This window comes from Hippoglossus stenolepis, chromosome 22 (assembly GCF_022539355.2).
Source record: "Hippoglossus stenolepis isolate QCI-W04-F060 chromosome 22, HSTE1.2, whole genome shotgun sequence".
Lineage (NCBI taxonomy): Eukaryota > Metazoa > Chordata > Actinopteri > Pleuronectiformes > Pleuronectidae > Hippoglossus > Hippoglossus stenolepis.
In genome coordinates, this window is record NC_061504.1 from 13,944,625 (window position 1) to 13,972,279 (window position 27,655).

At 46.1% G+C, this 27,655-nt stretch overlaps 1 protein-coding gene across 3 annotated transcripts; it reads right to left on the bottom strand.

Moving 5' to 3' along the window:
* Window positions 1–26,682, bottom strand: uhrf1bp1l (UHRF1 binding protein 1-like). Of its 3 annotated transcripts, XM_035147895.2 has the most exons (24): window positions 26,273–26,682; window positions 18,044–18,206; window positions 16,001–16,039; window positions 14,773–14,864; window positions 14,379–14,568; window positions 14,160–14,300; window positions 13,500–13,667; window positions 13,008–13,188; window positions 12,707–12,790; window positions 12,287–12,448; window positions 11,761–11,876; window positions 11,516–11,657; window positions 10,842–11,035; window positions 10,007–10,750; window positions 8,688–9,331; window positions 7,985–8,068; window positions 7,168–7,316; window positions 6,752–6,909; window positions 6,502–6,652; window positions 4,988–5,029; window positions 2,493–2,752; window positions 2,014–2,122; window positions 1,639–1,796; window positions 1–1,416 (listed from the first exon to the last, which is right to left on the bottom strand). In XM_035147895.2, the coding sequence occupies exons 1-24, from the start codon at window positions 26,314–26,316 to the stop codon at window positions 1,288–1,290; spliced, it is 4,344 nt and encodes a 1,447-aa protein (XP_035003786.1). In that variant the 5' UTR covers window positions 26,317–26,682; the 3' UTR covers window positions 1–1,287. The 3 variants fall into 3 exon arrangements, with proteins under 3 accessions (XP_035003786.1, XP_035003783.1, XP_035003784.1); XM_035147892.2 differs by lacking the exon at window positions 7,985–8,068 and having other exon boundaries at window positions 26,273–26,681; XM_035147893.2 differs by lacking the exons at window positions 4,988–5,029; window positions 7,985–8,068 and having other exon boundaries at window positions 26,273–26,681.
* Window positions 26,683–27,655: the final 973 nt, after the last annotated feature.

Below are 27,655 nucleotides of genomic sequence, written 5' to 3' on the forward strand. Positions count from 1 at the left end.
TATTCATTATTAATATTAGGAATTAACATAAAGACACACACACACGTCGTCAGTCACCTTCAATGTGCCTTTATTTACGCCTCTTTTTTTCTTCCACCAAGTAAAACACGTGGGCGACTTCATAAACTGTAAATAAAGATGAACAACGCGTCTCGTCCCACTGTCCAGAAAACATTCCAGATATGAACGCCGCCATCTTGTGCCGATGTGCAGCCTCGGAGCCTAAAATTACAGAAACCATCTTTGTCCCATCTGCTAACATGGAGAAGGCAGGAGTTATACCAGAGGGAGAAACGAGGCGCTCTGGCTTCACTTTTCGCTGCCGTGTCCTCCATCTTTATTTACAGTCTACGTGTGACTTTTCTTGAACTGCTCGCCGTTCGTCGGCTCGTCTGTTCTGATTGTTGCGTTTACAGTGCCTCCGTTGTTTTTTTAAAAGTGCTCCGCAAGGTTTCGTGGCTATTTACACGTAGAAAAATAGGAGGATGGACGCGGACGAGTGCGGGGGCGAGAACTGACAGAGAGAAATTCATCATCTTATAGTAATGAAATGCTTGTTCCGGCTGATACACACACACACACACATTCAAGTGAAACACTGCATCGCCATTCAAAGTTCTGTAGAAAATTCCTATACAATATACACTGTACACACTCGGAGGACGAGTGAGAGCGCGTCTCGTCCCCTCGGAATATGAAAGCGCTAAAACACGAGTTTCATTTGAGCGCAGTGCAAAATTATTTTTTTGAGACATTCCTCTGAAGATTCGACATTCAGTGTTGCTTAACACACACACACACACAATCTAAATAAAGCTCGTCTACGATTAGCTGTGATTTATTTTTTTTGCTCCGTATTAACTTAGAGGACAGACGTGTGGGAGGGACTTCCTGTAGGCACAACCAGATTCAGATCCTCGTCCTTTTTCTTTCACAAACACACACAAACACACACACACACACACACACACAGTCCGACTAAATGTCATTCCTCCCGTTTCCACTCTCCGAACCTCCACAGTCCAAAGTGGAGAACATCAAACAGACAACAAGCGAGTAAAACTGTGTATTTTTGAGTCTTCCCACAGACTCTGCATTGCTTTATGGAGGAATTATTTTTGAAGTCTAAAGTCACATGGAGACTCAATCGACAAATAAGCGCGTAGAGGGAGCGGCTTTCCCTTTTTCTTGACTTGTTCAGGTTGCCTTGAATCATTCTGCCGAGCCTCGCTCTCGCTCGTCCGTGTGGGTCTTTCTCTGCCGCGGTAGACGAGGACAGAGCCGGACCTAGCTGCTGTTGACTTTGAGGTTCTTCATGCGGTGAACCAGCGAGTCCTTCTCCATCTGAGCCTCAGCCAGTGCCATCTTGGCTCGCGACAGCTCCACCTTCAAACACTCGTTCTCGTCCGTCAGCATCTGGAAACAAGGAAGAAGGTGCCATGGAGATGAGTCAGTGTTTGTGTGTGTTAGCAGCATGAAAATAAAATAAACTAGACTCTCACACAGTGGAGCACATCTCTGCGACCCAAACCGACCTGAACATCATTGAACAAATTTCGGTCCTAACCCGTGGTCGGATGGCGTCCCCACACTTTACTCCCACGTGGCTTCACAGAACACCTTTGTTTTGTTTCTCACCTTTTCCCTGGTTGATGGAGGAGGGCTGGGGGGCGGGGCTTGGGTTTGCGAAGCCTTTGATACGCTGCAGACGCCGCCCACAGCCTCAGGGGCCGGACTCAGTGAGCTGTCCATCACCCCGCCCTCTTTTCTGGGTTTGGCCTCCGCTGCTGCGTCCACTGAGAGGAGGAGGAGACAAGAGGAGGGAAATTGTCGATGTGAAGGAGCCGAGTGGGAATTTAGAAGAATTTCATAGGAGCGTGTTGTGTAACTGCTGTGAATCAACCCTGAGGTGGAAATATCTGGCAGGAGAGAATGTGTGTGTGTGTGTGTGTGTGTGTGTGTGTGTGTGTGTGTGTGTGTGTGTGTGTGTGTGTGTGTGTGTGTGTGGCTCACCTCCTATAGAGAAAGAACCATCGTCTCTCCTGTGTATGATGAGACTTTCCACGTGTAGGGTGATGGGCGAGGGCTCAGCGTCGGAGGGATTGTCTCGGGGGCCCTCATCCTGAAAGACATTAAGTAAATGTTAGTTTTAATGTGCGAGAAAAGACGACGGAAAGAGAGAGAGAGAAAATTATGAACGTTTCCACATCAGCTCCACAGCAAATCTACCCCCCCGTGATGGAACCCAAGAGCGGAGGCAGAAAGGTCTTTTCTCTGTCATTAAACATTCAGTTCAAATCCAAATTCCAATTACGGCCGGATTCTAAATGTTTAACTTGGTTTCAGAAGCTGCTGTAAAATATGGCAGTGAGTTATGACACTTATTACAGGTAGAGTTTCACAACAATGAACTCCAATTAAAAGAAAAATCCCAACTCTGAATAGCTAGAATAACAGAAGTGTCCATGACTAAAAACATCCCAGATCCTCACCTTTAGGTTTATATGCGTGTTCCTGACGCTGATCTCCATGGGCAGCACCTGCGGCGCAGAGTCGTCCTCCAGAAAGTGCGCCAGGTTGCGCATCGTGGACATCAGGAAGCTGGCTTGGTATCCGTTGAGACGCAGCTGCAGGAAGCCATTGCGTTCGGCCAGCGGGGAGTGGGCGGCGGCGCAGGGCCCGCTCTCCAGGCGAGCCTGCACCTCCGGACTGTGAGCGCAACCGAGGGACGCCGAGCCGAACTCGCCGCCACCTGTGAGGGGAGACAGAGGCTGTTAGCGTTAGCTCGAGCTTCAGCGGCGTGTCTGTGGAGTGAGCTATGATTCAGCTCAGAGACGTTTACACCTGACGTTAAAATACACCCAATAAGAGAAGAGGATTTCTCATATCATAAACCATATAATATAGAAATTAATTCGGACAAAAAAAATTCCACTTCCAGCATTTTTCAATGAGACAATTGAATTTAACTGTATAAAAAAAACAAAACAAGGAGGTTATGTTATCAAGATCTTAAAATGAGTGAATTTACAGCTTGATTTTATGTTAATGTGATCATTTAAAAACAAGGGTGCATGTTAAGACCAGGTTTAAACGTGGTTAAAGTAAGAGAAGGGATGAAAAAGAAAGTGAGCTGGAAAAAAAAAAGAGAAGCAGGAAGGAATGAGGTAAAAAGGTGGACTGAAGGAGAGTGAGATTCTGTACAATCCCACTGGTTCCTTTCACTGCAGCGATGTTTAATCATCTCCGAGGACGAGGGATTAGAGGGTTTGGTGGAAACTCCCACCTAAGAATTGAGGATTCAAAGTGAGGATTTAACCACTGAATCATTTTTCTTTTTCTTCCTTTTGTGAATTAGACACTTCTCAAAAAATCCGCTCTGAGAAGTTGTGAAAGACGCGACAGGGAACAAGCCGAGTTAAGTGTTTCATCTGTGAATGACCTGAATTTGACTCTCGGTACCGCACAATGTGACGACGCTGTTTTTGTTCTTGAAGAAAAGAGGCAGAGAAGGTGACAGAGTGAGGGGAGAGAATACAAACGGGAGGTGATGAGAGACGAGGAGGTGAGATGTTAAACCTTAGAGAAAGGAAAGTAACCTCTGTCACTTTACACACAAATATTAATTCTGCCGGCAAGCACACGATTACAGGCACAAGTTTTTAATACACAAGAGACGACGAGCTGCGATAAAAACACTCAGCAAGGCATGAAAACGGCCACTTGAAGAAAAAAATGTTAACATTACGACGAGTAGTGCATCACACGTTCTTTCTGAAGGAAAGTCAGGAGAGGGTTAATGACAGAGTGAAAAACATTCACAAAGTCACACATACACAATCCTGTCAGATAAAATTATACATTCTCTCACAATCCTGGGCGGCTGGGATCGAAGCAAATGGAGAGAGAGAGGGAAAAAAGAAGAGATGGGAGTGGGTGAGGTGAAAGAGAGAGAGAGAGAGAGAGAGGGAGGGAGGGAGCCAGCAGCCACAGGACTGAGGAACTGAGATAAGACGGGTAGGAGGGAGAGAAGATGGCCTAGAGTGGGGGAGCGAGGAAGGGGAAGGAAAGGTGGAGAGAGGAAGAGGAGAGGGGGTTAAATGACAGAGGATTAGCAGGAAGATGGAGTAGGAGCGGACGGGAGGAGTAAAGAGGAAAGGTGGAGGAAGAAGGAAGAGGGGAGGAGGAGGGATTGCTCTTGTGAGATAGGAGGAGGAGGAGGAGGAGGAGGAAGGTAGTCAGGGGGAAAATCTGGCGTTTCTCTCATTGCCTGAATCATTGGACTGAAACTGCAAAGTCTGCTGCAGTGGAGAGATGAGGGAGACAGAGGGGGGAGAGAGAGAGAGGGAGAGAGAGGAGGGAGGGAAGAGGGGGAGAAACAGAAATGGCAAATTACGCCGGGAGGAGAAGAGGAAGATTAGGGGTTAATATAGACTGCACAGATAGTTGGAGTTAATTTGAATCTGGCTCTTGCTCTCACACACACACACACACACACACACACACACACACACACACACACACACACACACACACACACACACACACACACACACACACACACACACACACACACACACACACACACACACACACACACACACACACACACACACACACACACACTTAAAGGTTGTGGGCCTAATGTTGCAAATAATGGGACCCACTCACTCCATTACTGTCAAATTTACCCTCACATAAACACACCCTGCTGCTGGAAAATGATACACACACACGCACACACACACACACACGGCTGCTTCATGCGATCACTTGGATTGCAACACACTGAGTCTATGTGCATCTGCAGAGCATGCTGTCGAGCAAGAGTCCCCAGTCTGAAAATGAGATATGACAACAAGGAAAAAACGCCCACACACACTGTTAACACACAAACCATTCACACACAGTTCACAGTGGGCAGGAAAGGACGCGCTGAGGCCAACATGCATGTTAAGTCACAGCTTGTGAGTGACACAGCAGTTACCTTGGCTGCTTTGAGCAGGTATTGGTACTGAACCCACCAAACCTGTGGGGAGTTATGGCAAGGTAAACAACAAGGAGGAGGGGATGGCTCTGTTAGTGTGTAAATATGTTTGTGTGTTTGTGTGTGTAGTAGAGGAGGGGATTCCAACTTGAGCTGCAACCATAGACTCAATATAAAGATGGACGACACATCTCCACTTCTGCCATTTTGACGTCATTTGGTGACGTGGAGCTGCAGTAATGATTAAACCTGCCGGTTGACGCACTCGACCAATCGTGAGTAAGTCTCAGCTGTCACTCATGATATTTCAGCCCATTTTTAGGTTGGTCCTTTTCAAATCCACTAACATGGAGGAGGAAGAGTTTATGACCTGTACTGCGGCAAGTCACCAGGGGGCTTCACTTTTGTGCAGCTGTCGTGACGTCCATCTTTACAGTCTATGGTTGCGAACTAACGTGTTTCAATTATACCAATTAATCACTTTGTCAACGAAACATCAGAAAACGATGAAATATGCTCATGTAATGAATGATAATAGAAAGTAAAGCCCGGTTTTTGTCCAGCAAAGAGTCAAAGACCCCAAAATGATGCAACACCAAGAAAAACACTTAATTCTTCCATTCAAGAACCCAACGTCATTTAATTGTTAGTATTTTGAATGAGAAACAACTGCATTGCCCAAAAACTTTGAGATAAGTTTAAAAGTCGCAGCTCTACGTCTCTTTTTTCCTTTCAGCATGTTTAACACCTGTTAAGCAGCGATATCCTGAGATCACTGCTGGTCACTTCACTTGTCCTGTGTTGTTGGGGGGTCAGTAACGGAGCATCCTGCTGGTTCAAAACCCAACAACTGAGCCTCCAGTCTGTTCCTGGACCCCCACCACACGTCCTCTCTCTCTCTCTCTCTCTCTCTCTCTCTCTCTCTCTCTCTCTCTCTCTCTCTCTCTCTCTCTCTCTCTCTCTCTCTCTCTCTCTCTCTCTCTCTCTCTCTCTCTCTCTCTCAACATGCCATCACAGAGATCATAAAAATAATCTATAAGAACAGAAGAAGAAGTTGCAGAATTCGTATTTGCTGGAGCTTTATTTAAAAATTAAGATGGGTCCTAAAAAACAGTGAACTTTCTGCGTAGAGGATGTTGCTGCTTCACTCCTTCACTCTCCTAACCAGGCTTCATCTTTCTTTCTTTAAAGGAAAAAGCTTGTGTTGTGGACGGCTTTCATTTGAATTGGAAGCGTTTCTCTTATTCCAGTGTCGAGCAGTTTTCTTTCTTTTCTTTTTGAGGTCATGTGTCTATACAATAGTTATCGTACCTTTTTTAAAATCAGTGTGTTAATGACTGTTTGATGTTAGAATAATGTACATAGCACGCATTTTTAAAATGTGAGTCCAAGCAGCCGTGCAAAAACAGATAATATATCCGTACGACATATCAGAGCTGAAATGAAAAGCTCCTTGTTTCATGCTCAGTCACGTAGAGTGTAAGTGTTGTGTGTGTGTGTGGACGACTTCTTACCCAGGCTGCGGTTGCTGAGGTACTGTCTGAGGCTGACGTTTCCCAGCTGGCTCGGTATCACCTGGCCCACCTCCAGAGCCACGGCCGTGCTCTCGCCCACCACCTCCATGCCCACGCACACCGACCGCACCTTCAGCACCAGCACCGACACCTGGAGGAAGATGACAGACGACATGATCAGCAGCTTGATCTCGATTTCCTCAGTTGATTTAGATAAATACACACGTTTCTGGAGGGCGTCACATCTTACTATATCTTTGATGGGCTCGTCGATGCTCTGGGAGGTGGCGCTGACCGTATCGGGGGACACGCCTCCCTCCTGCTCCTGACTGAACGCAGCCTCGGCGGCGCTCTCTGTGGCGCTCTGCTCACTGACGGCATCCTTGAAGCCCGACATGGACACGTCATCTAAACATGGAGACATGAAAAATATGAGGACTCACACAAACAAGCACACAGAGGACACTACCTTTTATACAGCCTCAAGCTTTTTGAATTCATGCACTGACTCTAGCCTATTAGCACAATGCTGCCACCATCTGGTAAAAACAGCTGCCTGCAGGTACACATACAGGAATAATGACTTGTTCCCTTTAAAGACTTTTTCGTTTGTACCAGACCCTGAATAAATAACGATTATTTTTCATGTGTGTGTGTTTGCTCCACCTCTCTCCAGCAGGCTGTACGCGTCTCCGTCCTCCATCAGGTAGCTGTCAATGGAGATGTTGTCCAGCGACTGCAGGGAAGGGCTCTTCTTCATATTCTTGTAGGACACTGAGAAACTGGACTGAGAGCGATCGCGCATCAAACGACCACTACAGCAAAAACACACACACACACGCATAGAGATGAGATTAAATACCTGTCAGAGAAACGTCACCATGCATGCTATAGATTTTTAAATGACACATTTAAAAGACAAAGATCGTAAAAGACACAGATTAATATACAGACAAGAAAAAAAACAAGTGTGTTGCTTCTGTTTCCCCACATCTGATATGAAATGTATTTTTTATACAGTCACTGAGCCGAGACTTGTGCGAGGCGACTGCACAGAAAGCTGACAGGGCTTACTCAACAAGTCATGAATTAAATATCGCTCAACTCCTTTGTGTGCTGTTGTTTAAGGCCGTGTAAGAACCAAGTGGGCCACCGTCCCGGGCACCAGAAATGATCCCAGGATCAATCATGACGTACAAAATCAAAGCAGCTCCCAAAAGGCCGGGGCTGAAAAAAAAAAAGGGGCTTCCAGTTTCATCTCTACCTTCATCACAAGTCGGTGGTTGGACGCTGAACACAGAAAACTCAACAAACAGACCAGCGTGTCATGCTCTCATGCAAATGCATGCCCACAGGGGATTCACACAGGCACGTTTGAACTGATTTATATTCACAATCACGGGGAACAAGGACACACACACACACACATATGCACCCATACACACTGTCACTATCACAGCGAGTCACAGATCCAGTGCCTTACATGTTGGACATGGAATAAAGGGAGGTGGATCTGCTGGAGTTTGAAGAGCTGAGGAGATCAGAAACCACAGACAAACTTCCTTTCCTTGGTAGAGAGAGAACACACACACACACGCAAACACACACACACACACACAGCTCGCATTGGATCAAAGCAGCGGTCAAGAGGCAGAAAAGGAAGTGGATGAGTTGAAAGATGACAACATGTATGGTGCTGACAGGCAAGAGATGAGGAGAACACACAGAGAAAGACATGGCAGCTTCAGAGCAGCCAACACGCACTGTGAGAGACACATGAGGACGGACGACTGAGAACTCAGACTGACAAACACTCATGAGGGGGTTCAACACACAGAGCTTGTGTTCAGTGATAGACAGATTCAGTGAGAGAGGTATTCATCAAGTAGGTTCACAACTATGAGGCGATCTTTTCAGGGCTCCAGACTGATCCTCAAGAAAATGATTTGCTACTTTTAATTTATTTTATATAACTGTAAATCAAATATATTTGGGCTTTGGACTCAGTGATTAAAAGACATTAAACTCTTAGAACTCAAATATTTTAGATTTTTAACAACTTTATCAACAACTTAACACTTTTAAATCTGTTGATGACCTTGTGTCCAGCACTGACAATGTTTTGATTATATTTAGTGTGATATCAGTTCAGCTCAGGACATTCTGACGACATTTCGGTGACAAACCTGGAACTTGACTGAGACATCTTAGCAGCTGCAGCTTTGTCTTTGTCGCTCCAGTCTTTGCTGCTGATCGGGTCCGACAGAGGGTCACTTGTGTGGGTTCTTGAGTCCAGTCCAACCCCCGTTCCGTCACCCACAGTCAACCCGTCCACCGGCCCCTCACCAACGTCTTCTGAACTCCTCTCCTCCAGTGAGGCTTTGTGATTGGAGTCTGGGGGCATAGTGGTCGTGGAGGTGGGGACGAGGGGGGCAGGACCCTGCGTGGCCGCGCTCTCTGAGCCTTCACCACATAACAGCTGGTCTACAGTGCATGACCCTTCATTCCCCTTCTCCCTCTTCTCTGCCACCTCTCCCGCATCGCTGCCTGGCTCCAGAGTTCCTCGGCTCTCTGATGGCGAGAGCTCCGACACCAAAGGAGACCGTGAACCTTCGGGCTGGGCGACGGGCTTCAGGAGCAGGGACACCTCGGCGCTCTTCAGCAGGAGGCCCAGGCAGACGGTGAAGGGCTGGTGGTCGGCAGGACACTGAGACAGGTCCTTGCGTTCCCTCTTGGAGCCCATCGCCTCCAGGTCCTGCTGCAGCGTCTGCTGCAGGGCCTTGATGCTGCGCTGAAGCTGCATCAGGAACACATACTGCCGGTGGCTCACCTGCACACACAAACACACACACAAAAACAAGGTGACTTTATAATGACATAATGGGTGATCTGTGGTCAATCAAGCCTCTGAATCAATAGAATAAGGGAAGAAGAAACTGCAACAGTCCTGCTCTTGACTTATCACTATGCATACAGCATCAAATCCATTTAGCTATTGGGGATTATCCCAAATTTACAGATGAAACAGATGAAACAGAGCAGTACCACCGAAGATAGTGGGAGGCATGGTAGCCGACAGTTCAAGTGAGACGACCATGGAGGAAGAAATGTCAGCAGCATGCAAAAACAGTCCACTTGTGACCTCAGGGCGGAATTTCTTCCCCTCACAAACGATTCTCGGCCAAGTGCCAACACCAGAAAGTACATTAACTTGAGAGTAGATCATTTAGTCCATCATTTTGGCCTTTGAGCGAATTAATGACAGCATGAATGTTTATTATCAACAGCTGCCGTAATCTGCTGCAGGCAATAACTGTCATTTCAACCTGGGAAAGTGCTGACTAAAAATGACAAGCCTGCCGCCTCAACATTTTGTACATTATTCTTCATGACTACAAAATAAAACCAGCAAGGAAGGAAACTCGAGAGCTCAGAAAACATAAGGGTTGTTAATGTGTGTGACCTTGTTTTGATATGAATTCTTTTTTAAGGATGACAAACATACCTGAGCACTTAAATGCTTCTGCACTTGCACCAACACATGCACGTCTGCATCTTTACTTGATGTTGATGAAGAGGAGGAAGGCAGACTGTCCAATGAGAGGGGCTTATGGAGTCCGTTACTGGGGGGCGGGGTAGCATCAACGCTTTGAGATGATGCTGCTGCACCTTCAGTGGTGTAATACTCCTTCAGTAAGCGTTTCCTCTGCTGGCGTGCAACAGATTCTACGGATGTACTCGGGGACAGACCTGATCCAGCAGCAGCTCTCAGCCTCTCCTGGTGCTGGAGGAGCTTCGCCGGCTGACACGCCCACACCGTGAGGGGGAAGGAGTCCACAAAAGGCTGTGGTCTCCCTTTGCCCCCCCGGGTGCCCTCATAGTCCACCCAGAACTGGGCGAAGTGCAGCGCCCAAAAGTCTGTGGCGGCCGGCATCTTCAGGGAGTTTGTTCCCATCGTCGGCACCACCAGGCCCCGGTAGATATCGTGGAGCTTGGTGTCTTGTTCGTGCGCGTGAAGCTGGAAGACGGGATGGAGGAGGGGTAGGGAGGAAGAGGAGCGAGGGAATGAGGAGAAAGACGAAGAGAAGAAAGGCTCCTCTTCGAAGGACTGCAGCAGGGCCTCGAGGTGTGAGCGGGTGCAGTTGGCCGGGTGCCGGGTGTTAGTGGCCACCATCTCTGAAGTCTGTATAGAGATGGAGCGAGGCAGGTCAGGAGGAGAGGAGGCGTCTCTGTCAGTGGGGATCACCAGCTGATGGGAAGCACAAACCAAGAATCAGGGATAAACACCATGAGATAAGGTCAGAGATGAATAAAGATCACACGTGTGCTGTCGTCTTCACCTTGAGCATGAGGCCGTCGATCTTGATGTCCACATGCTCTTCAGGTTTCTGCGAGTCGCTGAGCTTGTAAATCTCCATGAACTGCTCCAGACTCTGCCTGAGGTCGAGGGCGAAGAGGTTGATCCACACCAGGCTGCGAGGATCCAGGACCAGCTGCAGGGCGTTCAGCTGGGCATACAGGTTGGGACATGGGACTGGAGGAGCAGGAGGAAGGGAGCAGAGGTGGAGGAGAGATTGCATTAATTTGTCTTTAAGCAAACAGCAGGGGGCAGGATAAGACATTTGTTGTTTTTTGAAATTTGGGGGGAAAAACCTGGTGTAGACCACAGAATCATTAGTCAGAGAAGAAATCCTTTAAATGTTCAACCAATGTTTCCTAATGGGGAGAATCTGTGAGAAATCCATAATATGAATTAATTGGGTGATCCCTCATTCCGAGCACTGAGTGCAATTCAGAAAAATCAATGTCCTCAGGCACACAGGACCTGACGCAGCTGAATGAACGAGCTGAATAGATCTTAAAAGGGAGGTGAGAAAAAGAGGAGTCGCTGGCAGTGTAGAACACCAGCTTTTTACACAGCTCGTGATTTACTAATCAAGATTAACCGTTCTAATATAAGACGCTGCTTTCGTGATTTCACTGAAGCTAGGGTGTAAAAACACAGAAGTCGTACTGGGATAGTCTTTTCCATCAGGGAAGTAGTACTCCGTGAACTCTGCGTGGATGGCTGGCATCTCTGGGGGAAGGTACAAGGACTTCTTATTGCAGGAAATCATGGTTTTGGGGCTGGAGCGACGTTGGTCGGCCGTCGACACCTGCAACACAAAATAGACGAAGTTGGTAAAGGAGAGAGGAGATGTATTAGTCTCAGTGACTGCGTATTTGAAGCTTTGTACGACTGAGGATGTCTGTGGTGACCTGATAGATGCTGAAGTCAGCCACCCTGAGAACGATGGAGCTGGACATGAGCTGGGTCTTGGAGGTTTGTGTGGGAGGAGGACTGAAGGAACTGGTGGAGCAGGTGTTTATTTTACCTGAAGAGGAAGAAAGAAAGCGATGGAAGAGAAGAAAGAGAGAAAGAGAGGGGTATAAAAATGAAAAAAGAACAACCAAGAAGGAGACAAACAGATCGAGCACTCAGTTCTCCGATAGCAAACCACTGGGCCTGGCAAACAAGGTGTGCATCACCGCACAAGTCTGTGCGCACACACACCGCGGTACCTGGCTCTAGGCACCAGCAGCACTGGGCTGGAGGCTGTGTGTGTGGGCTCCACTCTAGGAGTCCTTCATCTGCCTCCCTAAGCCCTACTCCTCCTCCTGATCTCTTCTGACTTCCTAGAGGCCCATAAACATCGTAAACACAGAAAACCCACATAAATGCTGGTGTGGTGCAGCGTTTCCACCAAAAACGCACACCTACAACAACTTGAGGGAAAACTCTTACCATGCTGTGGGGAGCCGTGGGCAGGGTCCGCGCCTGGCTGGTCTCGAACTGCACTCTTTAACATCTCCACGTTGGACTTGAACTCGTCGAGAAGGTTCCGCACCCAGCCCTCCCTGGTCTTAGTGGCTTCGCTGTAGTGCATCCAGTGGGCACAACTTTCCCCTGGGGATGTTGGAGAGAGGGGAAATGGGTGGTAGGTAGTTGGACGTCCGATACAGTCAGAAACACCAGATGAAAATATGACTTTACTCTTTTAAGCTGTGGAAAAATCTTAATATCCTTCAAATCTGCATAATGTAAGTTAGGAGAGGCTGGTTATTAAACTGCTGGATGTGACACAACAGACAGTAAGTATTGCATTGCAGTAAATAGGTTGCAGTGATTCATGTTGAGCTGTTATTGGCCCTGATTGATTCATACCTGCTCTGTGGAGAGGGTAGTAGTCCAGAGTGATGGAGCTGAAGGAAAGCTGCATGGCCCCTCCTGTTATCCTCTTGTTAATCACTGCACAGTGGAAGGAAAAGCAGAAAGACTAAAATAAAAACAAGCCCCAGAGTTTGTCTGCATTAATGTCTGTGGTGAAAAGAAATTTGAATTAAAAACAAGAAAACAAGGATTTATGTTGTGTAAAAACATCTGTGGCAGTGAAGTTCTTCTTCTAAGACTTCTCTGTGTAGCTGACAGTGTGTGTTCAGTACGTGTAAATCTGTGTGTATGGCACCTTTGTCCTTTGCATGGATGTCATCACAGATGTGCAGGTCCAGATGTGTGATCTGGAGGTGGTGGGACGTCTCACATACATCATAGGCGCTGAACAGCTTGGCCATGGTCGCGCCCTGGTCAGCGGCTGTGGACGCCTGCTGGGTTCGCACCTGCTGGGCTGTGGGCGGTGCTGATGACGCCTGGTGAACCAAGATGCATATATATCAAATAATGTATACACAGAGTTTACAGCCAATCGGGTTCAAAGTAACAGCTGGTTCAGGCAGTACTCCATCCATCCAGCAGATGGCGTGTCAGACCAAATTACAGAAAACACAGTACAGGAAATCAGATGTGGATGTGGATAGATGTGAATCTTTGTGGGTTATGAATGTAGCAGAGAGCAAACAGAGAGAGTTTGTAGTTGGTAAAGATTGACTCTGGAGCCTGGTCTACATGTGGATGGAGTCCATATCTCTGTTAACCCCTCAGTGATGCTGTGCATGTGTACCTGGTCCTCTGTGGCCATGCTCTTCCTCTGCTGGGCGGACTTCTCCATGGCCTCGCTGAGGGACTTGGCGTACTGCACCATGGCTTTGAGCTGGGAGTCGGTCAGCACCCAGAGCAGGTCATCCAGGATCAGAATCAGCTTGGAGGCCACCACGTTACAGTCCTTGATCTGTGTCAGACAGAAGCCATGGTGTTAACATTCATTATGCAGGTGTGGTTAGCTGGAGAGCTTCATTTAACGTCCTGTGGCATTTGTGGTTAAATTATATAACTCTACATATACAAATACAGCACTTGAGGCACACGTTAAGCTGTTACTGAACCAACAGCATTTATTTAGAGAGAAAAGGTTTTCGTCTAGAAGTAAAACCTTGGTTCAGCAGTTAACTTCAGCCTTAAGAAACAAATGATGTTAAATATCTTCAAACAACAAATAAAAGCTGTTTTTGCACTTAATACTGCATTTTATTAAATATTCAACACATGCATTAGTTGTTTTTTTGTTTAAGTAAACACTGTTCGTGTGATGAATGGCTGCTGCAGCCTGCGAGTTCAAACAGAGGGATTATTGTTCACAGAAGACAACAGGATGTTTGTGTTCTAACTCTGGTTCATCAAATTTCGTGAAGTGAAAATGTCTGAATCTGTGTTTGTCTCTGACCCGCCGCTTGAGAGTCACTCGGATCCTGGACTGGTTGGTGATGAGGCGGATGGGGGCGCTCAGCATCTCGTGCTCGGTGCTCTGGATGGCATCTGCCTCGATGCGGATCATCTGCCAGCTTATCTCCTTAAATGTCAGGACCTGGACCAAACAGGCAGGATTCCATTTAGAAAACATGACAACCTCATAGTCTTTACTCAGATATAAAAATATACCGACCTCTCCCCTCTGAGGGTCCTGGATGCGGGTGAAACGCAGGTCGCCGATGCTCCAGCTGGTGTTGACGCTGTAGACCTGCAGCTGCGAGAGCTCAAAGGAGGCGTTGAAGGCCTTGGCACTGATCCGGATCACTATGGAGTTGATGGAAAGAGATATCCCCTCCACCACCTTCTCAGCGAAGCCATATTCACTGTAACACAGACACACAGGTGGACATTAGTGGAGGGAGGTGAGGTTAACAAGGTGGTAAGAAGAGCTTAGCAACAAATGGATAGAAACGTATTGTGAGCCAGGATCAGGATAAAACTTAATCAGTCACATTTCATTATCTAGATATCTAGTTATAACCATAACCCTCAAATTTGTGTGTAAAAAAAAAAATCACGGCGCTCACCTTTGTCCGGATGCGGTTGCTATGGGAGACGGGCCATTGGGGGGACGAGGTTCATCACAGGTACTCATCTCCATCACCACTTTATCCAGGGTCTGAAACAGGAGGCAGGTCACAGGCTCAAATACAGAACATTTACGAATGCCTACATCAAGGTTTCTTTTTCTTTTTTTATTCTGCTGAGGCCAACCTACATTCTACTGTTTTTACTTATGTCATATATAAGGTACCGGACATTTATATCCGGACTGAGACTTGTGGAACACACACCAAGCTGTGTTGGAAAAAGTGGCGCATGTTCCATTCTGTTGTTGTTGGTTTCCATCAGTGTGTGTGCTGGGACTCGCAGCTACCTGGGGACTGGGACCAGCCTGGCGGTCTATCAACCTAACACCTGCGCCCCGCTCAGCGAGCTGGCTGCCACGAGGGAGAAGCTGGCAGCAATGACGCTGACAGAAAGCAAGCTTGAGCAAAAATCTCTGCGCAATCATGCAGAAAATCGAAGCGCCAGCTTGTAACTCCTACAAAACCCAGGCTGAGGAGCTCTGGAAGACAAACCAGGCTCAGGACAAAAAGCTGAACACACTCACAGAGTCACAGTGCATCAATGGAGAGTTTCACTGCTGCTTTAAGAAGCTCGTGGGTTCATTTGATCTAGACACACGACTATCTAACAACTTCATCCTCACGGCCTCGGGAATGTACAAGTTCAGTGTCTACAACAACTCTGGACAGCCCAAGTCTGTGGTGTCACTCTTCTTCTTTTCAGTTCGATGTGGGGCCCCTCCAAGTCCTTTTCACCTAGGGCCCCCAAAGTCCCTTGAAACGCTCATGTCACTGATGATGAACAGTCACAGGGTGGTGTCTTCCTGGGAGACTGTGGGTGATGACAAGACGCACAGCAAACACACCCGGAGGCTGGAGACGGCGTGTTTGTGAAGCTAGAGGCAAACCGGGTGCCGTCATGACGATGACAACATGTTCAGTGGATTTCACTCTCTTCACTTTGTGATAAACTGCATCATGTAACATGTGATGGACAAGAAGTAAATTATGGAGGAATATCTTTGGTTAATCTATCATATTACACTGTAAAACACAAATTAGTTTGATTTTACTAACTTTACTAATCTATTTGTAAATTGAATTAGGAAAGATTAAATGACAATACATTTAAAAGAAAAAACTTATCAATGACCCTTATTAATAATGTGTTGTAGGTCAAACTTACCAAAGAGATTGGATGAGTCTTCAACTTTGTCCATGGTATCTGTAAAAAAAATGAGAACAGTGGTTCAGCTTTTCAGCCTTGTGATATTCTGATCGTCCTTTGTTCCTCCCAAAATAACAAAATAAATTACCAGTCAATCGGACATACAAATGAAATTAAATGCAACTGAACTGCACCAAATTGAGTCAAGTCAAAACAGCAGGAAAGGCAGCTCAGAGAGGAAGGAGTAAAAAGAAGAGTGGAGACTGACGGGCAGTTCCTTCCATGCAGCCTCCTGATTCACGTCTGTGTCATATTATATAGGAAAAGAGATTAAACTTTAATGTTGACTTGCAGTCAACATTATTGACTGCAAGTTATTATTTTCCACAGAGGGCCTCGTTCTGCGAGACGTCATAAATCAGAAGGTGAGAAACAGTGTTGGATTTGCTTCACTAATAGAATTAGACACATTTCATTCAAGTGCCTGAGTTGTAGAAATACTGTGAGGTGCCAGTAGGGGGTGTAAACTCATGTCTGTCACTTATTTATTGCAGTGTGTGTATATTTATGAGTGTGTGTAAAACTACAGGAGCATCACCTGCTGCTACAGAATTGCTTTTGTAAACTTTATACAAACTATATCAATCAATGGAGCGACTTTCCTTTCCTATCAACCTGAGCGTCAGTCTTTTAAAGGGAAGAGGAGAAAGTGTTGACTGTAACAGGAAGATGACATGGAGATCTAACGAGAGGAAGTGAGATACACATCTGTGACCTCTTCTCACTCTCTTTTTACCAGTTTACCAGTAAACAGGGAAATACAGGCAGTGACACAAGTTTCCATTCACCGGCTCCACTGTTCCACAGAAATCTGACACCCTGAACACTTTCTGTAAAGGATGTGGGTATTACAGCTGCAACACTGCATCACAAAATAAACCTGATTAAGATAATAGTCTGAATAGGAAGCTGCCATTTGAAAATAATTCTCTGATTATCCTAACATGAATAACGTCATTGTCAGATTAAGGAATAATCAAATTAAGACGGTTAATAAGCCACGTTAAGAAAGACGGCAAACACAGTTGATAAAGTAGTTTACGAGCTGAGTAGGAAAGTAGTGAGGAGGAAAAGATGCGGTGGAAGGTTAGACCTTGGTCTGAATGAAAGGTCCAGTCATGACGGAAACTGTGCAGCTCCATTCACTGTTTCCAGGGTGTGTCAGTCGGCTCATTCTCATGACTGACGACCATAACTACCATCAGGGGCACCACACAGCTCCAGCAGAGAGAGAGTGTGCATTACAACTTCGACTCATTGGTTGTTAATAAGTGTGTCGACTTTACTCCGACCTGATTAATGTGCCTGTCTGCACCGAAACAGAAGAGATATTGTTCTCTTGGTTTCATGCCGGAAGAAAAACCACATAAATTAGCTGTGCATGCAAACTTGAATGTCGATCAGCAATATCCACCTTATCTGTACTTTGGTTTTGACTATAGCAATAAGGAAAGTGACAAAGTCTAATTTAGAGAGTTTACACCTTCAAGCAATAAAGTCTTAAACCCAGAGGCTGTTTTGTTGCATATACTTGAAAAAGAAGATTCTAATGTCTGTTTAACTGCAAAAACCTAAACAGAAAACAACAACAAGCTCTTTTACAGAAGGTTGAGGACAAATGTCCGGACTATTTTTTGGCTCTGAGCTGTTGCAATGAAAATAGTAATACAAAGGGCTGGATGTCCAGTAACCAGAAGGACGGTGGTTCAATTCCCGGCCCCTTCTATCCAAATTGTGTGTGACAGAAATAGCACCGAGTATATAGGTGCTGTATGAATGTGTGTGTAAATGGGTGAATGTGACCTGTACAGTAAAGTGTGTTGAGTTCATAAGACTAGAAAACCAATATATCAATTCAGTCCATTTACCACAACCCTCCATAAAACCACATGTTTTTGCACTTCAGTATTTCAATCTTTATTTCCAGTAAAGAAAAGAGACTGTAAAATGTCAAACTGTTCCTTTAAATGCACAAACTGTCTCTAGGACCGTGTCCCTCACCCGAATGGCGGCCTTGTTGCACTCCACGCGGTTGATGGCCAGCCAGGTGGGCAGGTCCAGCAGGCTCTGAAGAACCTCCTCATCCAGCTCCAGGTTGGTGAGCTGGCCCTCCCCCTTCAGCGTGCTGAGGTTGATCTTGTCCGGCGACAGGTTCTTAGCAAACCTGCGAGACACAGATGAGAAGAGCAGCCTGTGAGCCTGGGAATATTTATAGAAGCAGGATCTTGGCAAAGCGACCGGGCGACAAAACAAACCCCAACTGTTGGGCTTTGGTGTGTCGAGTGAGAAGAGAGGGTTTCTTTTTATTCCCCAACAGTAATTTTCCTACAAGACAAGCCCAAAAATGTCAGTCTAAATCAGAGTTAATTAAATTTCAAGAACAAAACCCACTTCTTTTAATAGTACACTCAAAAATAAACCCGTATTTAAGGGTTGACAACATATACAAGTTTGCTTTGTTTCCAGAGTTACAGTTTAATCTGATAAAGATGTGGAGGAGAAAGGATCAAGGTACAGAGGGTTGACTAATGAAGAAACCTCTTGAGCTGCTATATGACGGATCTAAAAGGCACAAAGGGCCTAAAAACAATCTTTAATTAAGCTATAAACCAAAATTGATATTTACAATCTCAGCCTCTTGAGCAAACATGTAAAAAAAAATGTGTATATATGAAGTGATTCTGTTTGTTTGGGCTTTTTGCTCTTTAGCTTAAGTAAACAGACTCGATGTCCCTGACAGTGTTTTCCAGAGCCATTCACTGTTTGATTATTGGTTAATAGTTAGCAGAGGGTTCAGATCCTGAATGGTTTATTGACCTGTTCATCTCCACACAGCAGATTAATGAAATCTCGTAAAACATGGACAGTATTGATTTCACATTCTCTGGCTGTCAAGAGCGATGCGCTCATCAACTAAGTGATGTACAAAGGTCAAGTTCAGATATTCGTGCACAATCTCCTGCTGCACATCCAGTTGTTTAACTAAAATCGTGGCAAATTCACCCTCTTTTAAAACACAGAGCGCAGCAGAGCTCGGCTAATCTCTCACACGCATGCGGTGCCAGATAAGAGTTTCACAACTAACACAGATCAGTGACCTGCTTATCGAGGCCGTGACATCCAGACAACAGGATGGAAGTGTTCTAACTTCCCTTCTAACTTGGATGCATGTTAGTGCACATGACTGAACAATGGCACCAGGTATCATTTGAAATCAGTATCAGCGGGAATAACCTGTTTTACCGCACATAACAATGCTGCTTTTGTTTCCCCTGAAGTCCGCTGCACTATTTCCTCATAAACATATCACAATATCTTTAATACTGTATGAAAACTATGACAGGAATGTTTCATCATAACGGGAGAAAAGAAATCACGACAATAATTTATGGTAATCGTTTCAGTGCAGGGGGAACCTGGCAAATAACTAAATGTCGACCGAGTCAAAATGTGATAAAGACAAATCAGTGTGTAGATGAATTCTGAGCGTGTAACATTTGATATAAGGGCAGAGATCAAAGTTTCTGTCCTATATGCACTTTGAAATAGATTGTATGAATGAAGAAAAGCAACATGGAGCTCGACATGAGGAGATGGAGAGAAACTGTCAGTGACCAGGTGACCTTCGGAGTAAGTTACCACGTTCACTCTCTTAGAGTTAAAAACTGTGTCTCAATTCAGGGGCTGCATCCTTCAGAGCACTCGGTCTACGAAGGCGTGGCCTCCTAATTTTCTATTTGCACCACCAGCTTGTCCGGCTCTCTAACCGTTACATCATTGGCTACTTTAAGCAGCTGAAGCCACCAGCATGGCTAGCTCATTAGCTTCATCCCCCGCGTGCAATGCATCCTGGGATAGGTTGGCCCAAGAAGGATCCATCCATGGGATACTTTGTGTGAAATGCACCATAAGACCAGGGATTGCTAAAAACTGACTTATATATTGTACCCGACAGCGAAAACACTGCACACTAGCAAAGAGACTGAAACTGATGAAGCTTGGTTGTGTCATTGTTCGATGTCTGAATGAGGCGCGGATCGACACCCGCCTTTTGAATTATTCAGTCTGTCTTTCCACTCAACACCTTCTCCTGACCGTGTTGAATTCTTCTCTAATTCAACTTCCCTGTGAACTATTCAGCAGTGGCAGCACAAATAATTGTATGTGCACTTGTCCTCACAAGGGGCACACCCACAGTTAGTTTGTTTCTCTGGGTTGGATGTTGTCGCTGGAGTTTCTCAGCCGTGTGACCAGTGAAATATTCATCCCCGCTGCTGATCAAGTATCAGCCAGCTCGCCAGCTAACCTCACCCACCCGCTCGCTCCTTATCTGGCTTCTCAGCCACATCCTGCTTCCTCTCCTCCTCCTCCAAACTCATAAATAAGCCAAACCTTTGATCAAGTAATATATTGTTGATCAGCTGTCTAATATCAAGGCTACTAACGCTAAGTAAGCAAAGTTACACAGACAGATAGCTGACGTATAAGTGTGAGAACAGCAGCAAGAGGCGGATGGTATTAAGTTCACACTCAGTCATCCATCTCTTTGATTTCTCCTCTCAAGACTTCAGCCATTATTCCAGTCAGCAAGGCCGAGCTCACCAGACCAAAACAGGCCCATAAAGAGATTAGGAGCAGCCACTGGCCGGGTCTGCCCGCCTGTCAAACACAAAATTAACCACTCAACATTCCTCTCGCTATAATCTAGTTATAACCCCGCCATCTTCTTTCTTAAGTGAGAAACTGCAAGGTTAGATGCATTTCTTTTTAAATAATCTCCACATGCACATATTTTAAATTTAAAATGTCATGTCAAGGCAGTTTTTCCTCATTGCACAGCACAATACGAGCAGAGCAGAGTGAATCCTCCGCACTCGTCTGTGAAAGGACAATCAGAGTCTCCGAGCTTTTCCCGGCTCTGATGATGCATTCAATGGCGCAGCCTGATGACATCAGTTGCCAGAAGGAGCGGCGCCTGAGGGCAGATGGCCAGAGTGACTCAGTCAAACCAGCTTGTTTTAGCAACCGACGCTGTGGCAACGTAAAGAGAGAGAAAGAGTTAAAGAGACAGAGACAGACAGAAAGAGCGGGACACGGACAAAAAAATAAAGAAAAAGCAAGGAAGTATCCTTGGGAAACTCTCCTTGAAATTAGAAATGTGGTTCTCCAGGGGAAAAAGTGATCTGGGATGTTTCCACATTCTTTCCTGCCAGGGCTCATTTGACCGAGCGGCAGACTTGGCTCGACTACATGAACAGAGACTGACAGTTAAACGAGCCTCTAAATCCCTCACTGGTCCATTCGGGGTCAACAGCACACAGTAATGAGCCTGGAGGAACGGTCCGACAACTCATCTCGATAAAGTGAAACAGCCACTGAAGCTCACAGGATGGCAGTGATAAGATGATCCAATCAATAACAGAATCATATTTAAAAGGTGTAAAACCCTCCGGTCGTTTAATTCTGGATCCACACGGAAGTGCAGTGGGTTCTTTCTTGGCCAGTGTCACATCCATGCACCAGGTTGTGTTTAAATCCATTCTATAGTTTTTGCTTCACAAACAAACTAATGGACACGGGTGAAAACATCACCTCGCTAATGTTTTATGACGGAGCAAGTTGATCGAATGTAATCTATTATGATTGACTTTAAAAAGTATTTTTATTGGCCTGTCAGATGATAAGTTGTCTGCTCCCTTCCTGCGCTGCTGTTGGAGGACTGAGGCTCTGCAGTGCTCAGAGGCCGACTGCCCACTCTGTGGGTGAGCTGGCAAATCCAATGGAAAACTTAAAAATAACGTGTTCCCACATTCGTGAAGCTTTTCATAATGATCAGTTAGTGTTGTCTAGGGTCTTTTAATATTTAGATGAAACAATATAAATATGAGGAATCAACCATTTAATGAATTTTATATTATAAATATTGTCTTCTGTTGTATCAATGTTCCTGTTTTATGAACCACCGCAGGTTTACACTTATGTCACAGCTCTTTGCTCAGTGTCTGTTATGAAAATATATGTTGATGAAAACTAAATTACATTGTGCAACACGAACAAAACCATTATTAAAAAGACTGTGACGCCTCAAACTTATCATCAAGAGGGATGACTTGCGTTACTTTCCAGCCGACATACACAAAACACCTCTACACACATCAACATGTGGACAACAATTCAGAAACACACAAGCAGTCTGTCAGAGTCCAGGGAGTTTGTGTTGGCAGCAAAAGGCCCGAGAGTCCTGCAATATTTATGACCCTGAGGAAACGGTGAAAAGGTTAGAGCGAAAGAGAGAACAATCCAAGAACCCCTGGTTACGCAGCAGCAGAGGACGCCAAGCCCTGGAGGGACAGGGTCCAAATGTCGCCCTCTCACACATTCAGCACACACACACACACACACACACACACACACACACACACACACACACACACACACACACACACACACACACTTCACAGCTCCGCAGCAATTAGACACCCACAGCAAGGCGCCCAGTCATGACTCATGCCATTATAGCCTTCCCACCAACGGCTCGCAGTAACGCTGAGAATAGTGGAGATTGTCACGATAATGCATCATCATCACGCAGCCTCAGCAGGATGGAAAGAGTCAGGTTCCTGATCACAGACACAACAGCAGGGATGGACCCATCACTCCCACTGCGACGTGCACTAAATCTCCACTGGTGAAGAGACGTGTTCCAAACACTGGACAGCTCATTCATATGATACCGATATACAGTACATATTACTTTACATATTATTATTGGGGTTGTCTACCTTCTTCTGATATAGGAAATAATGTCATAATGAGAAATCAGTCTTTTATTCTAAAACCCAACTTTAATAAAGATGAATAATATAAACCATGAACATTACAAAGCTGTTTTCAGACATGATCTCAGGGGAATTTGGTCCAGACATTTTCTGGAGATTGTCTTTTACATATGAAGACAAAGCAGGAGATCGTGGAGGTAGAACATGACGTATGAATCGTGCTTTTCCAGACATTTTCCTGCTAAATTCTCACATGGGCTCACTCTGACATTATCAAGATATTTTACCAAGGAGCTGACGGGAGAAGTTCCAGAAAGTGTCTGGAACAACTGACTCTGAGATCTGAGTTCTCAAATCCAGCCCCTCTGGAAAACTTCAGGGGAATGTCCAGAGTTCTGTGCACGTGTGAAAGCAGCTTCAGAGTAAAAATGATTCCCTAAACTGTCTCCTCTTCTACACATTCAGCAGGAAAATGCTTTACTGAAGCCATCGGGTCAACTCTCACATAACACTCTCCAGAATGACCGTCACATACCAGCCTGACTGTAAGAAGCCTAATCTTCCAGGCTGTGAACTCTTTCCATTAGAGGGGGAAGTGATAATCTTTTCATTCTAAGGACCCACTCAGTTTGTCTTCCAATGGCTTTGTTTAATGCACAAACAAGCAAATCTCTCTCTGCTGTTCAAACCGTCTGCAGTCCCCTGGGACTCCATGTGAATTATGCTGCCGACAATTAGCAAGAGAGTGAAGGTCATGTGTCACTAATAAGCTGCAGGGAAGGAAAGGACGGGACGGGACGGGACGGGACGGGGACAAATTCTGAAAAACAAAGTTGAAAGGAAAAGACGGAAACGATAATGACAGACTGCAGGAAGGAGGGAAAATTGGAAGGAAAGCAGCGTTTCCTCTGCTCTTATAGACCCGTCATTCACACAACGTATTATTCTCATTCTTCAGTTCCCGATCTGCTCGGTCCACGACGCTGCTCTGTAGCCGAGTCTGACCTTTCACTTCAGATGCACGAGATCGATTCTGCTTTGGTGGAACAAAGCAAAGAGAATGTGACTGAGCACGACAGGCTGTGCTTAGCTGTTTCTCCATCCATCTGTGTTTCTGTGAGTGTCCCTGTGTGTAATAGGATATTGCACCGTCTGGCTCTGCACCAGGGGCTTGTCGATGATCTAAACGTGTGTGTGTGTGTAATAGTGTAATGCGCACACACACACAGACACACAAACACAGCTCATCATCATCATCTCACCCCCAGGGGCTACCTGAGTTCGACAAAACACTTCATCAATACCCTCTCACGTTAGAAAAACACACAACGTACACACGCCAACAACTCGGACACGTCGTGTTACATTCACAAACTCATCGTGTCACATGAAAAAGGCCCCCCCTCAACTCGTGTAATATGTCAGACACGCGTCGGCGCACTTGTCTCGGCCAGAGGAGGAACAGCCCTCGCTGACGTCTGAGTCGATGAACTGTAAAGACGTGGTGCCACAGCCGCCTCAGCGAGACGAGTCCGTCCTGGTCGCAGAGGGCATCGAAGAGACGGGTGTCCTCTGCAACAGTTCAGCACGGAGGCTACGCTGACATGTTGACACCCACAACATAACCTGTAGCTGTGTAAGCAAACCTACGGTGTTGTATGAGTAATCGAGCAGGAGGTGCAAACTATTCCTGGCTGGTGCTGAGGAAGCAAAAGACCAAATCCAGCCAGAATCGTCCAAAACATACATAACGATGATAATAATAGTAGTCGAAGGTTTATTTACACACTGGAGCGAACGAGATGATGCTGCTTCTGACACCAGCACCTCTACCATGACATCACTACCAAGACAGGTGCAGGATTGGACGACTGCCGGACGGGTCGCCTTGCGTTCGGCGCAGCACCAATCAGGACATCACAAGGTGGATCAGATGTCGAGTCCAAAACGATGGATGACATCACTACTCCTCTGGTCGCTTCCTGTCAGCGGTGATGCTAATGCTACAGAGGCAGAAGCACTTGTGCCTCGACACACAGAGCAGCAGGACAACGAAGGGCAAGGCACACAATGGGTTGTGTGTTGCAGGCGCTGCAAAGCTCGGCTGTGACAATGTGTGTGTGTGTGTGTGTGTGTGTGTGTGTGTGTGAGAGAGAGAAGGTGAGAGAAACCACAAACATCATTAAGGTTTTAACCACAGAGTGAAAAATGACCCGCGATTCATTCGTCGAGCACAATGACCTCTGTGCTCTGCAGAAACCAGTCTCCCTGCATACTGATGAGCTTCAAAGTCCAAGTCATCAGTGACATGAAACTTAATCTACACTATCACCTCCTTTATCATTCAAGACACTGGGAGGACTTGGGTTTAACGTGTGAATGTGATCTGTAATGGTTTCGTTATCGGCGATTTCCTATGTGCAGCGTGTTTCAAGTTCTCCCACTGGAATGAAACAGGAAAGAAGTGCCGTTGAAAGTCCGCTGAGGGACAGTGGAAAAGAATGAATAATGCATGTGAAGCAGACAGAGCTGAATGCTGCACCCAGGTCAATACTAATAATAATAATAATAAAAGAAATGGAGCATGTGACAGAATAATAAAACTGATCCAGAACTGATGACTTGAAGAAAAAAAATGTATTTCTTTCTGTTTTATTGCTTCTTCGCTTTATGTGCAGTGCCCTTGACATTCTGCTGTAGCTCCATAATGAATCCCAATTTGGATCGATAAAGTTCATCCACCTTTATATCTATAAAAGCTGTATAGAAGTGATATTAAATGTGTTGAATTAAAAGAGAGAGTGGAGTGAAGGGCCTGGAGGGTTTCTGCTGGTTGTTCATGTGGAGGATGCATCTTCTCTAAAAAGGCGAGGCCAAGTGTCGAGGAGGCCGGAGACAGGAGGTTTGAACCCCGTGTAAACAAACCTGCACCCCGCTGAATCACCCCTTGCACCAGCCCCCCCACCCCCTCCACTCATTTCACAATGTGTCTTTGAATCAAAGTCAAATTTACGTCTGTGCGTGTGGTGGATTTTTGCATGAAGTGAGTTTAAAAAGGCCGGAGGATGATTTGCATCCAGGCTGAGATTGTTGCTTTTAAATCAACCTGGCTCAACCAGTCGATTCTCGTTCAACCTGCCGCGGCAAGTGTCGAGAGATTAGCCGCGAGCTACCTAGCTAGCTAGCTAACCCCCCCTCCCCCGAAGCTAGCGGGGTTAGCCCGGTCTAGCGGGGTGGCCACGTCCCGGGGTCGAGGCGGGGTTGACGTCCGCTGAAAACGCAACTGACAGTCGGTCACACAGCAGGGGGTGCGGGCTCCACGGGCTGCACCTCCGAGCGGAAGCGTCCCCACCCACGTCCAGTGAGCATTAAAGGTGTTTTTCCCCCTCGTTTAGCCGAGGTGACAGCTACACGAGCGGTGGCAGCTACGTGCCCGCTGATGCTAACTGACCTGGACAGATGCTTCAGGATCTGCTTCTTGATGAGTCCGGCCATGGTCCGAGCGGATCCGGGGTCCGAGCCCCCCCCTCGGCCGGGTGTCTGTCTGACGGGCGGTCCGGCTAGCTTGTTAGCCGCTAGCTGTTCTCCCCACTCGAGGCGCAAAACGCTCAAACTGCGCTCCCGGCGTCGGGCTTCATCTCGGCTGCGCTCCCGCCTCGTTGTCCGGGGGATGGATGAGGCGGCGGGGGGCGGGGGGACGGCATCACACCCAGACGATTAGTACCGACGTTAGGTCGTTTCGCGTGGAGTCACTGGTTGAAACGCTCCGGGACGCTCCGGTTCTTCTCCGCGGTGTCTCACAGAAAAAAAACCCCGGACTGATGCACCGAGGAGCGGCGTCTGTTGTCACGGCGTCAGGGTGGCGCGTCATGCTGCCTTCAGGGTCCGCTCGGACACCACGACACTTTGCTACCCAGGAAAAGTTTGGGTTAAATTACAGGAATTATTCATAATGTAGTCATTTAGATTTGTGTTATTATGCATGTACTGCCCCCAGAAAATAAACCATTGATGCTAAAAGTTGATTTAAAAGTGTTGATCTCAAACATGTTTAGACTTTTAACCACATAAAACCATGAAGAAAGGTAACTTATATTAACCTGGTAGTGATCTGCCTATTACAGACAGGTGCTATAATAACTTAATGGAAATAAATTACCATTAATACACATTTATTTATTGTTTAAAACAGTATTTCATTATTGTGGTTGCACATCTACATGATGGCTTTGGCTTCATGGAGATGATCTGTGTTTTATCCTCATCTCACCATAAAACGCTCCTTTAGCGACATCTAGTGTTTGAACTGAGGATGTAAACGTGCATCTATATTTATTTTAGTCATTTTTTATTTTTTGTGAATGTTTGTAGGTGAGATTTTGTTTTTCATGCAGAAAAATAATCTTTCTCTGGGTGGTAGAAGGAGCTTAGTCATAAAACTGTTGTCAAAACAATGCAACTGGTAATAATTCAAAAGTCCAGCACTGCTGAGAACGATGAAGTAGGATAAATATGAATATTGCTGCAATACATGTGATTCGGTTTCCAGTGACACACTCACTTGTTAATTAAGGAAATCACAGATTATAGGGCCATAAAATGACTCATTCGCCTTTACAGCCTATTACAGGAAAGGGAAGGACTCGACTATTGGACTTTTTCACGTCTTTGCCTGTGCAGATTAAAGTTATGGCTTCCTCTGAGCCTGTCTGTGCAGAGAGAGTATTGGTGATGCAGCAGCAGCAGACCTGCAGAACCGAGGCTGCAGAACTGAAGCTGCAGCTGCCACGTATGAAAGGAGGAGCGAAGAAAGTCAGGACCCTCCCTCCCTCCC